The sequence below is a fragment of the Bombus affinis genome, chromosome 1 (assembly GCF_024516045.1).
Source record: "Bombus affinis isolate iyBomAffi1 chromosome 1, iyBomAffi1.2, whole genome shotgun sequence".
NCBI lineage: Eukaryota > Metazoa > Arthropoda > Insecta > Hymenoptera > Apidae > Bombus > Bombus affinis.
The window spans coordinates 7425235-7437346 of record NC_066344.1 but is presented as its reverse complement, the minus strand read 5'-3'; the positions used below and the strand labels follow the sequence as shown (position 1 = coordinate 7437346).

Genomic DNA, 12112 nt, shown 5'->3' with positions numbered 1-12112 from the left:
CATGTCGGCTGCGAAGAATGCATGGTAATCCAATGCGTATTATTAATCTCAATTCATATATTTAGCAACGTATTCGATTGATGATATAGAAATTTTTTAAAGTATGAAACTTGATACCAAAATCCACTAAAAGATCCTAGTACCGACATATAAAGGAACAGGAGGAAACACGAGAAGAAAACAAATTTAAATGCTCAAAGAGAAAGAGATTCACTAGGACAGAGATGGAAGAACCCGTGCAACAAGAAACATCCACATATCAGATGCAAATTGAAGAAACGAAATACCAAACACAGGGCATTCGATCAACACCCAGTACCCTATATCATTACACTCCACTCAACTCAAACTACCGTCTCCTTTTTTTTCCCCCATAATCCGGGTCTATCGGCGATGTAATATCCATCCACGTCACGTTACAGCGCATTCTAACAGACCAGTGACCTCAGTCGTGGCGAAACACGAAGTTCTCCACACGCGAGACCGACGATTCGCGTCACGAGCGTTTATTCCGGGCCGGCAGGCTTCGTTACGGCCGATTTCAGCCCGCAAATAGAATTTGCACGCGAAACGATTCGGCAATTACGCGGGCACGTCGTACGTAGCCAGGTCGTTCGGTATTCAAGGAACGTAGAGTCACGCGTGAGCTGCCGAGAACCTGGAAGCCAGAGCACGGTACCTTCTTCTGAAAGATCATTTCCAGTTTCCATTTGTGAGCGTAACCACTTCCGCCAGCATCCAGTCGCACCAGATTTCAGTAACTTCGAATGGGAAACGAAGGCAGATAATGGCGATCGGCGAGGATTGTGGACGGATAAATCGGTCAGGTTCAAGGAAGTGCACGTTAACGTGACTGTCGAACGATACACTGCTCTAGAAATTCTGATACACGGTTAGGTATGACAGTACCCGTTAGCACAATGATGAATCGTGTTGCAGAATCGTGAATTCTAGGTTGGGTATTTGAAGAGAACAGTACGACGTGTGTTAATGGAATTCGATGCAGAAATTTTGACGAAGAGTTTTTTTCTCCTTTTGACTCGTTTTAAATTGCCGCACGCTATCTACTACGATATTGTTAAAATATTTGCAAACCAGAAAAAGTCACGAACGAATAACATTGCTTGAAAAGTACTTAAAGACTAGTTCCTTACACGATTCTTGCGAAGTACAAAATATTACGATACTAATAATATAAATAATTCAAGTTTTTTTCCGCGTTTTTATACTACACGCAATTTCTCGAATGTACATCCTAATCGTATTTCAACTGCACAGCGTATAACAAGCTACCGTACATTCCTTCCACACGCGTAAACGAAGTGTGTAATCCAATAGAAACGCTAGAGCTCACAATGCACCGCATAAAGTGCGTAGCGAGTAATCGACAGCAGCCTTTATTGATTTTTCATTTCCTAAGGCAATTGAATTATCCATCAGCAAGACAATTGGATTAATTCAGGCTTTTGATTCCCTCGCTTCCAACAATTGAGTTAGATGGCTTGATTCCGCACGCTATTTGCTCGGTCCGTGCAGGCGTATTAAGTATCCGGGCGCATTAAGGACAAAAGCGCATCTCTATAGAACGACGTCGTTCCACGGTTTGTTTCGCGACCGTTGGCCAACCTACGATGACCGATCGAAACGCGAGATAAGCGCAAAATTCGTCCCGTTGGAACGAAAACCGTTGTCGAGTCCCGACTCTCAACCAAGCGAATAAATACCCTCGAATTACACGGGCCATTACTTTATGAGTTTATTTGCCAGCGACCGCGAATCCCATAGGACGATACGCGCATAGAACAACGGGGCGGAAGACCATTACGAGCTTCCTCCAATTAGGAGAGAAACCCTTTGGCTCGATCGAGTTACTGGCCATTTCGAGGACTCGTTTTCAAACAGTCGCAACGATGGATGAATCCTGAGTGGACAGACAGGCTCGTGTAAATTGCAATTCCTCCGGACATGATATTTGATCCGCCTTGTTTTTTGTCGATATTGGGCGTGGAGCGATGGATGCGTATATTTGCATGTTATAGGATGACAGTACCGGTAATCAAGAATATTTCTTTGTACGTATGAGTCGCGTAACGTGAGTCTACCGTATTGTTAGGTGGTTGGATAGTTACGTAGATTTAAGTACTATATTTAACCCTGGGATACTGTACTAGAAAATGTAATAACATTTTCCAATTATGTAACATTCATAGGTTTTTCGAATTTTTATTTCATTTTAATCTCCCTTCTATTTCAGGGGACAACATTTTTGTTTCTTCGTACAAGAACTCTAGCAGGAACTGCGCAATCGATTTCCCCTGCGTCAGCAGCGCCGATTAAGAAATCACAGTGTCTATGCCGTGTGTTTACTACCTGTACCCGCGATGTTTCCCGCTGGAGCCATTATTCTTCCCATCGTACCGAAAGGTGGCTTTCCATCAAGCATAGAAACAAAAAACGATGATCGTAACGTGACTACGGACACTATTCGATCGCTCATCGACGTGGAATTGCGCGATAGAACGCAGTCTTGTCTCGATGTATCGTTTGGTCCTGCGGAGAGATAAGGCTGCCAATGCAAGACGTTGTATCGCTATGTCATCGTCGCTGCGTTTCTCTATGGAAAGGGGAAGGAACGCCTGTCTTGTGTTTGCCAGTAACCGAACAAGGGGAACAACGTCCTCCACCTCGACGCCGTGTGCCGTTTAGCGAACCATGAAGCCCGAGAGCTTCTGTGAATGGTGGACGGCTACTATGCATACAGTGGCTCACGAAGATATTTGAACACTTACCATAGAAAACTTGTATGTATGTACGTATGTATGTATTGTACATGTACAGGATACTAACAACGATTCTTCCATATTTCTTTCAAAAGTAAGAATTCTTCTTAACGGTAATTTACAGAAACGACTGAGTCGAAAATTGAAAAATTGCTGTAGCAAAATTGAACTCTACATTTACCTATCTCTATAGTTACTGTAAATATACAGGTGTAACATCAGAGAATTAACGTAAACGTAGATATCGAGAAACACCTGCAATTATAACTCCATCGTACAACACAGGCTGCTATCAACCGATCGATGAATAATACCAACTCCCATTAATGTGCACGATTACCACAAGAAAGCAGCAATTATCAAGTTCTATCGCTTCAATGGTTGAAACAAGTAAATTATCTATCGATCGAACATGCAAACAGAATGAAACCTCTTCGTCTAAAGGAGCTTCGAGAAAGAAAGAAAGGTGCGTCCGCGGCCGAAAGCGGCACTCGATCGGCGAACCATGAAACGCAGACACTATTTTATCGTGGCGTTTAACACGGTCCATTATGTACCGCGTAGAGAGCGGGCGGACAGAGGTGAACAGCCTCCGTTGTGGTAGCCGCTTGATTCCCCGCTTAAACAGATATGATTGAGGACCGCCATAGAGACGATCAATGAGCTACTAAGTATAGTCAGCCGGTGGAGGCAAACGTTCAATCAGACCGCGCGCGCTACACGGCCTCCTACATCGAAACACTTTAATTCGATCGAACCGCCAGCTGTGTACGTGTACAATGTGTACAATAGCTCGGGAAAGTATTTCGATACTTTTGTAGTCTTTTGTGAATATATTATTATACCTAAAGTCTCGATCAACTTTGAGAATAAAAGTCACAAAGTACATATGTAGCACAAGTATATTCCGGAGAGATCACAAAAGTACTTAACCAGCCAATTATTCATTATCCATTATATCAATAGGTCTTAACATACATTGGATTCATATTTAATACCTGGATATTCATGCTGTTTACTAACTTTATATTAAATATGATACATGTGTACTTTCGCGAGCCAATGTACCTCCGAATTTTCATTGAAAGGAGACTAAGATCCTAAGGTCCTAAGCTTGCAGTAACCGGAAGACCAGCAAGTTTCGAGATTTCGTGATGAATCGTGGGCGGTTTGTTCGCTCTTGAACATTTACGTCTTTAAGCGAGGACGAATCGCGCGCGAACGAGTGAACCGCGGCGATCGCGAATGCAAGAGAAGCCGTACGGCACAATGGGCCGCGCACTAATGAAACGCGACGGCCAGCGCGAAGTCATGTCCAATCTTATGGCGTTAGATGGACAAACCGCGTCACAGCTTCTTCCACGATGACAGTGCGACTGACATTCGAACGGCTCGGGACCGGTTTCCGTGTCGTGATGTCCCGGCTTTAAAAGACATTCCTCTTCGACGCTCTGCGCGGCCATTTTTGGCCACTCATTTGGATTGTGTTCTGGATGTACTGTGGCGTGAATTGTAGGAAAATGCATTTTTGTAATTTATATTGTGTATGATCCTGAATCTGACTGATTAAAAGGCGACATTAGTGGGAAAGACAAACTGGAGAAATTAGCACGTTATTAACAGAAATTTTAAAGCTCCGCCATGAGTAGATAGAACGTCCGGTGATTATCGTCGCGATTCAGTATCACGCGGACGTTCGAAAAGCACGCTACTGTATTTATTTGAACTCGAAGAAGTGCAACAATCGAAAAGTTTCACCGAATCCAAGACCACTAAAATCGATTGATTTTATCAACTTTCTCAAAACTTCATTATACGCAATACCTAAGTTACGAACACAGATTACAGATTACCCAAATTGTAATTATATCTACTACCTAAAGAGCAATGTACCCTCGCCAACAGGACTACTATTGATCAATCGCAATAAAACAACATTTCAACTAAAATGCTTCGCGAACAATTACGTCCGAATCCAAGCGATGCCAGGAATCCCTTTCATCGTCCCGGGCTGCGGCGCGAAGGAATTAAAGGTAGAAACCTCGCTCGATTCCCGTTCACCTACGCGAGTCAGCTGTGTTACGTAACCTCGTTGTACGAGAGGAGACAAATACCATAAGTCAGCGTTAGCGCGGCGCAAACACACCGCTAATGGCAAACGGTACTGGTGGGTGGCGCACAGAATTCGGCGCTCTGCAAACCTGTCGGCGGCGGTACCAAAGGACACCGGAAGACGCGAGACGCGATGCGTGGGAGGACATACGAAAAGAGATCGGCCGAGTCATGAAACTTCACGAGAAGATCCATTCGGGAACGTCTTTTATTTCCTCGACGAAAGATTGGCTGACAATTTGCAAGTTCGATGGAATGGTCCGATGGAATTCTCATCCTTTGTTGGTGAGGTTGGGTTTCTGTAGATCGTTGATTGGGTTTATGGGAGTTTATGAGACGTGGAAGGAGCTTAGGAGTTGTGGTAGCAACGAAGTTATAATTCTCTATTGATAGTTGGTTTGGATTAAATTCAATTACCTATCGAAGATTATTGGGACTATTAAATCGATTATTGAATCGATACACGGTCCTATATTAAATCATAGAAATATTTCATTATAAAAAACGAAAGACTTATTACGTTTTCTCCTGTGGTCTTCTTCTAAGAAGGATATACGTAAGTAGATGAGATCAGAAATATTATTGTACGAATGAAACTTGTCCTAGAAGCGGCGCATAATAGCCCAGGATTCACCATTCATTCGATGTCAAGTATTCTAACTTAAAGGACAACTTGAACCGCAAAAGGTTACAAGTGTCAAGAATAAAAGCATATACATTCGTTCCCTGACAGCGAGATGCAAGTTCAAGTATTATTCTTGCGTCATTGCTTTAAATAAACCTCGCGAGTCTCGACATCGAATCGAAAGATACGAGCAACCATACATAATAACTAATGTCCATTCCTCGAGGCAAGGAAATTAATCTCGTTCGTTAGGACTGGAATCGATGCGATGTGGAGATTGTTTCGCGTAACATACTTCGAGATTTTGCAGTCGCTCGTGCCATTAGAGAATCTGTAATCAGAGGCGAACTCTCGAAACTCGAGCGCGACGCCTCGTGACGTGTTTCGTATTGCTGATACGTGTTTATCTTCGAGCCCAAAGAGAAACGCTGGCTCATCCGCCATTGCTCGCTCGGAATCCAAACGATAAACCTCGAGCGAAGATTTTCTCGAGCAGGACAATCGAGAAACGTCTCGCGTCCTCGACGTCAGACTTTTTCTCGTAAATTGCTAGTGAGAATCGAGCCAATGTGGAAGCTCTTCAATGGCCGGCGTGACGTGAAGTAGCCACTTTACAGCCGAACGCCGCCCACGCGCCGCTTCCGACAGAATTTCAAGTTCATCGAGGGCCTCGATAAATCATAAGAACGGGTCTGTATAAAGTTGTCGCGATACTCGACTCGTGGGCGCCGTGAACTTTTCGCGAAACGCGAATCCGATACTTTGTACGCTAGGGAACTGTCGTAGGACGATAAAGTCGATGGAGATATGCGCGGAAACTTTGACGCGCAGAAGGAGAGGTGGAATGACATATGCAATTTAGGTTTCGTACACTCAAAATTGAATGAGATATTAAGATCGTAATTCGTATCATCTACTTTATGTTTCGAGTATTTATCATTCTTCTCCTTTGTGTTTCTTTTTGCAAGATAAAATTGGGCCAATTGAAATAGAAAGACCAGCTGCTAACGAGATGTAACGAAATAACGCCACAACTTCAACATCATTGTGCGCATAACAGTAATAAAACGACCACCCTGTTCGCGATTCATTACTGAATTGAGCGACCGTTTCAGTGCCCTTAATTAAATACCATCGCAGCTCGTTAGTTACGCTTAACCTAGAAGACACTCACTCAAGTCTATCTATAACATCCAAGTCTACATTCGTTCTCTCTACTTTTTAACTCAACATAGAAAAACGTTCACTCACCGAATCCCATCCGAACTTCTTCCTCGTCGTCGCTGTCGATATGTTTAATCCCGGCGATCTCGAAGCTCCTCGTCGACTGTTCCTTCCTCTTTATCAACGACGAACAATCGCAAGTATCATCTCCGTTTCCACAGCTGCAATCATCTCCAGCGCACCTACACCCCAGTAAAGGGTCATCCGTGTCTATATTCCTGCACGCTGGGCAAGGGAACGTTAAATCATCCAGCGAAACCCTTTCGATCTTCCTCTCTACGGAGACAAGAAGATTTCCAATAAACGTGGGCAACTCGTCGTCACCAACGTCATCCACGTTTCGGTGGTTCTGCAGCCTGTTTTCCACGTCTCCAGCGATATTTCCATCTTGCTTCTGCTCGAGGACAGCCTGATCCAGTCGCAGGGGGGTCTTCAAGTGATCGGGAGCCAGTGCTTTGCTCCTGGTCTCGCACCTGGTGGTCTCCTTCCACTTCTCCATGGTCATCGACGAGACGACCTTGGCGCATCTCTTCACTTTAGCGCGACTCTCGTCGCTGGAAAGACTAGACGAGTGGTTCGAGCTGGCCCGTGTCGACGTCCCGTTCGATTCAGCGGCCTCCAGCTCCGCCTTCCATGTGCCCACGCTCGACGTCGACCTGGACTTCATGACCGCGTGACCGCTGTCCACCTCAGAGTCGACGTCGCGATTATCGTTCGAACTTTTGCACTCGAGCCGATCTATCGATCGAGTCTCCTCGCGGCGATGCTCGAACGCGTAGCCCTGCTCGCGCGTCCTCGAGCGAACTTCCTCGCGCGAACGTCGCCTGGGCCGCATGCTCTTCACGGTACTCGACGATTGCGGCCCAGCCAGGCTGCTGCTCGCCGCACCGGTGCTCCCCTGCCCCTTTCGAGACACCTCCCGCCAGTCCATGAACTTCTCCTCACGGTCCCAACCGAGGAACCCTGGAGCCCTCATCGACGTCGTTCGCCAAACTACTGCGATCTGCGTAGAAGAGGGTTGATATATGCATTTGACGTACATACGACACAGGATCGGTTGCGTGATGGTGAAAATCAAATGAGAAGTGGAAAAAGATGTAGGATAAATTGGTGAAAGTTGTAGGGAGTCTGAGCTACGTCAGTGGGGAGAGACTATATTCGAATGTAGATTAGTTTATTGACTATACTAGGCGTTTCATTTTAATTCATTCATGAGATTATCTTCGTAACTATTTGTTCTTCGACGATATGTTTCACGCGAAAACGTTCTCCACGTTGCTCTGTTTCAAAGGGGACACAAACTTCATGCACAAATAACTTTATGAGGGGAACAAATCTTATATACAAATCTAGTAAGATTATACGAGTACGCGAGCAATTTGCGGCGGATAGGAATGAAAAAGACGACAGAGAAACGTGACTCACCTCGACGGTATTTCGCTCGTCGGTTTCACCAGCGGCAACTTCGCCGCTCCCCGAGGTGGTTGCAACTGCAGCTGCGCTGCGTATGCAGAGGTAACATTCCCCGAGACGTAGTGCGGAGGCTTCGAGCTCTCCTAGCTGCAGGACGAGGCCACGTCTGCCCAACGTCAGAGGCCAGCCTTCCGGTACCACCGACTCGTTTCCCTGCAACGGAATCATGCTTATTATTATGCTAATTCACAATTCAAGGTTATTCAAGGTTATATGAAACGATATAACAATATAGAACAAAATTCTGAGAAGACTTCGAGAGATAAACTAATATTTAATATTAATAACAAAATCGAAGGGAGCAATAAGGAAAAATATATTTTCATCCTCAAAATTTCATGTTAGATTGCTTCTCTTTTACTTTTCCTTTCTTTCTTTCCGGTACATTTCACTTATGTTAAACAGTTTCAGCCTATAAATAAATAAATAAATAAATAAAGTAAGTACTTCGTACCGACCGATAAATTATACTACACACACATTTCTACATTTTCTCGTAACCTGTAGCAAAAGAATTTAAAATTTATCTCGGTATTACTAACCATTTTACTTAAAGGAAGGCAGTAATATTCGAGTAGAGAAATAATTACGACTTTCGATATGCTTAAACAAACTATTCGGCAAACCCACGCGACAGTTCCGATAAATTACCGCAGCGATATTTATTTCCCCTATAATTTGTGGAAACATAAAACACCCACAAACGCGTTCCAATTACCTCAACACACGAGGGGGGAGAGGGCCCATATTGGTTTACGATGCACGCAAACACGCAAAACAGTGATTCTCGGTCCCCTCGGTTTCCCACATCAATTGGATCGTCCCGTGGTCGCGTTAGAGGGGCGATGAAAAGGGCCCCGTACAATCGGGACGATTAATTAAAAGCCGGAAGCTTCGTGGCTAATGAAATTCCTCTAAATAAATTATACGAGAAAGGGAGGGTAATTGCAAAGCCAAGCCTCCGCGAGAGAGAACGTTAATCACCGGTGATTAGAGGGTAATCAACGCGGATATGCCCAAAATTGAGCAGACGTGCGCTGCTAGTCGCGTCATACCTGTCCCACGGTTTAACCCGTTTCTGTCAGGGGAGAATACGAATGGAGTTTCCCTGAATTCCGATTGCATTTGTGAACTGGAGAAACAGAATGAAACGTAATGTCCATTTTCTGCGATAATTATACAAATAAAAAATAACGATTTTATATTTTTATTTATATCCTGGTATAGCTAAGACCAGCTGCTCTCTAACGAGCCTTTTAGGAATCTTGGCGAAACTCTGAATTTTTTGTGCGATATAAATGATGACTTTTGTGACAGATAAAGACTCAATCTGACAGCAATTGAATTTTTACTCGATTAAGATATAAAGCGTTTCATAACACGAACTCGCACTTGATAATTTAAATATGTGAAAAATTTGGATGGTTACATCGAGGTACAAGGTAATCTCGTGGAGCTCCTTACTTAAGAACAGAGTTATTGAGACACAGAAACATTCGTAAAGCTGGAAACGAGGTCAGACAGAACAAGTATTCACGTAAGCGCGTTTCGTTATTTCCTTATTGAGACTCGCTCTTAAGGACTTTCCAGTAATAGGCATCGTCACGGCTGTAATTGCTTAATAAAACCTGCTCTACCTGTTTTCGTATCAATAACAAACAGTCTTTTACAAGCCGATTATTACGAGAAAAAATATGAAATATATTCATGAAACTCTACGCAATAAATATTGCAATGATATCTTCGCGATTTTATGTAAATTACTAAATATTTTGTTGTTAGAGTAGATACTAAGAATCTGCTAGAATCGAGTGAAAAAATTCCATGAACGAGTAGAATCCTTGTCTCTACCAAAAGACTCTCTTTGTCAGAAACGGTGAAAGGGCAGCGTTGCAACGCTACTCCCAGAACCTCATGTTTCGCCCACGCGCATCGATGCGCGACCCAACGTGTAAGCAATTAGACGGTGCGACACGCGAATAAAAGCGACCGGTAGAATGCTCACACCTTGCCCGCATACCAACAGCTGGAAATTAAACGACGCGAACACGCCATCAAACTATGCGATCTTTTTCCACCCTGCGTACAATTTGACATACTCTCTAGAATCACATGCGACGTACAGATTTTCAGAATAATTCTATTTCCAGAAATATCTTATTATTTTCGTGATCATTAAAAGCGTGTAAACGTTCTAAGAAAACTAACGTTGACTTTCACCAAATTATTTATTTTCAGTCAAATGAAATTTGTCTTGGAATCGAACTTCAATTACCATTTAAATAGTACCATTTTAAAGCACATTACCGTACGGTGTTCCCAGTGTTAATAACACGGTATTCTCAAGTGTAGCACATAAATCAAAACACTGCCAGCCAAGTAAGTACCTTGCCTATGGACTGGTACCTTGCCCAACGAATTCCAAGCCATGTTGAAAAATCAGATTGCAGTTTGAAAAGACGGGAGTAACCTGAGCCGACTGCAGAGCCATTCCATTCTCGCCACCTCGAGTCGTATAAACGCGTGTATCCATCAATAACCCGACACCTAGCGGAGACGTTATCTTCGAATCGGCCAACTCATTTAGGAATTCATTACACTCATTAATTCGCCGTAAAACCGTGAACCATTATAGATACATCGGACATTTCCATCGACGTCCATTGTATCCGCTATCGCGTTCTCCGCCGCGCCTAGCATCGATATCGATCACTTTTTCCAAGACACCGCCATAAATAACTACGATAATAAAGTCGCAGAGACGGACAAAAATCTGCACGAATCGCTCGGTTGACAGTCGAATTCCATCGATATCGATCGCGAAAAACTGTTTCCCACGCGGGGATTACAGATAGATCATATCGCAGGGGAAGAAGTTGCGTAATTTAATCGAGAATGCGGCTTAATTAAGTCGAGAACGCGAAAGCGTGTCATGTGCCACGTATCGCGGTTCCTTTGTATATCTATCGAATAGTAGAGCGATAGAAATTGGCCAGAGTATCTTGCAGATCCGCTTCATATTGCGAATTGTGTCAAAAAAGCGCAGGAGAACGTATGTCTATGAAATGTATGGCAGAATTTGTAACAGGATACTTCAGACTATCGTATGAAAGGACTTGACCAAGATTTGTGTAAGTTATTCGTAACGTTAGATCATTTTGTTAGATCATTATATCGAGATACTAGTTGCAAGAATATTGTGAGGAGCATTTTAAGTAGTAAGGGTAAACGAAAAGGAGAACATGGTGCTTTGTAAGACTTTCAACAATAATTATTTTGTACGTATCCTATATCGAAATGAAAAAATGAATAGATGTACGGCAAAACTAATTATCTTAATCTATTCGAAGTTGAGATCTCATCATAAAACCAACGCTAGTAGTTCGAATACTTTTCTGTTTATATCGAAGATCATAGGCATAACGTAGTATGTAAGTAACACATCTGGTATATCATTGATTATTTTGAGGAGGTATTACACAACACACCTGCTATTAATTAGTCAAATACACACGTAAATTATTAGATCTATTCTCAATCTCTCCTACTATCTTTAGAAACCTCTGCCAAAACGGTCAACGTTACTTCTCACCTAGTATCCAATAGATCGCTTGCAATCGCTTGCACCGCACAAAATAGCCAATTCACGCTCTCGAGCTATAAACGAGATAGCCGCTGGGGGGAAAGGAGAGCGTACGATACAGGCGGGTAATATCTAGTAATTTCATCTTGGATAGACAAGGCGACACGACGAGGTGGTCGGGTCGCGCGGCATAGCACGGCCGTGCGACAACCTGGAGAACGGAATCAGCGTGTCGACAACAGGCCGGACTACGTTTATGATGGACGCGATAAGAAACGAGGCCCGTGGCTGTCACTGGCGTGTCTCATTAGCGGT

At 43.5% G+C, this 12112-nt stretch overlaps 1 protein-coding gene across 5 annotated transcripts in view; it reads right to left on the bottom strand.

Annotated features, from left to right (window-relative positions):
- Positions 1-12112, bottom strand: part of LOC126919906 (uncharacterized) — a 303683-nt gene that overhangs the window by 130063 nt on the left and 161508 nt on the right. For all 5 annotated transcript variants that reach the window (XM_050729613.1, XM_050729590.1, XM_050729594.1 and 2 more), the window contains exons 4-5: positions 8167-8367; positions 6769-7744 (exon numbers count right to left, since the gene is read on the bottom strand). In XM_050729613.1, coding sequence (XP_050585570.1) covers positions 6769-7744; positions 8167-8367 — 1177 coding nt within the window. The remainder of the gene's footprint in view (positions 1-6768; positions 7745-8166; positions 8368-12112) is intronic.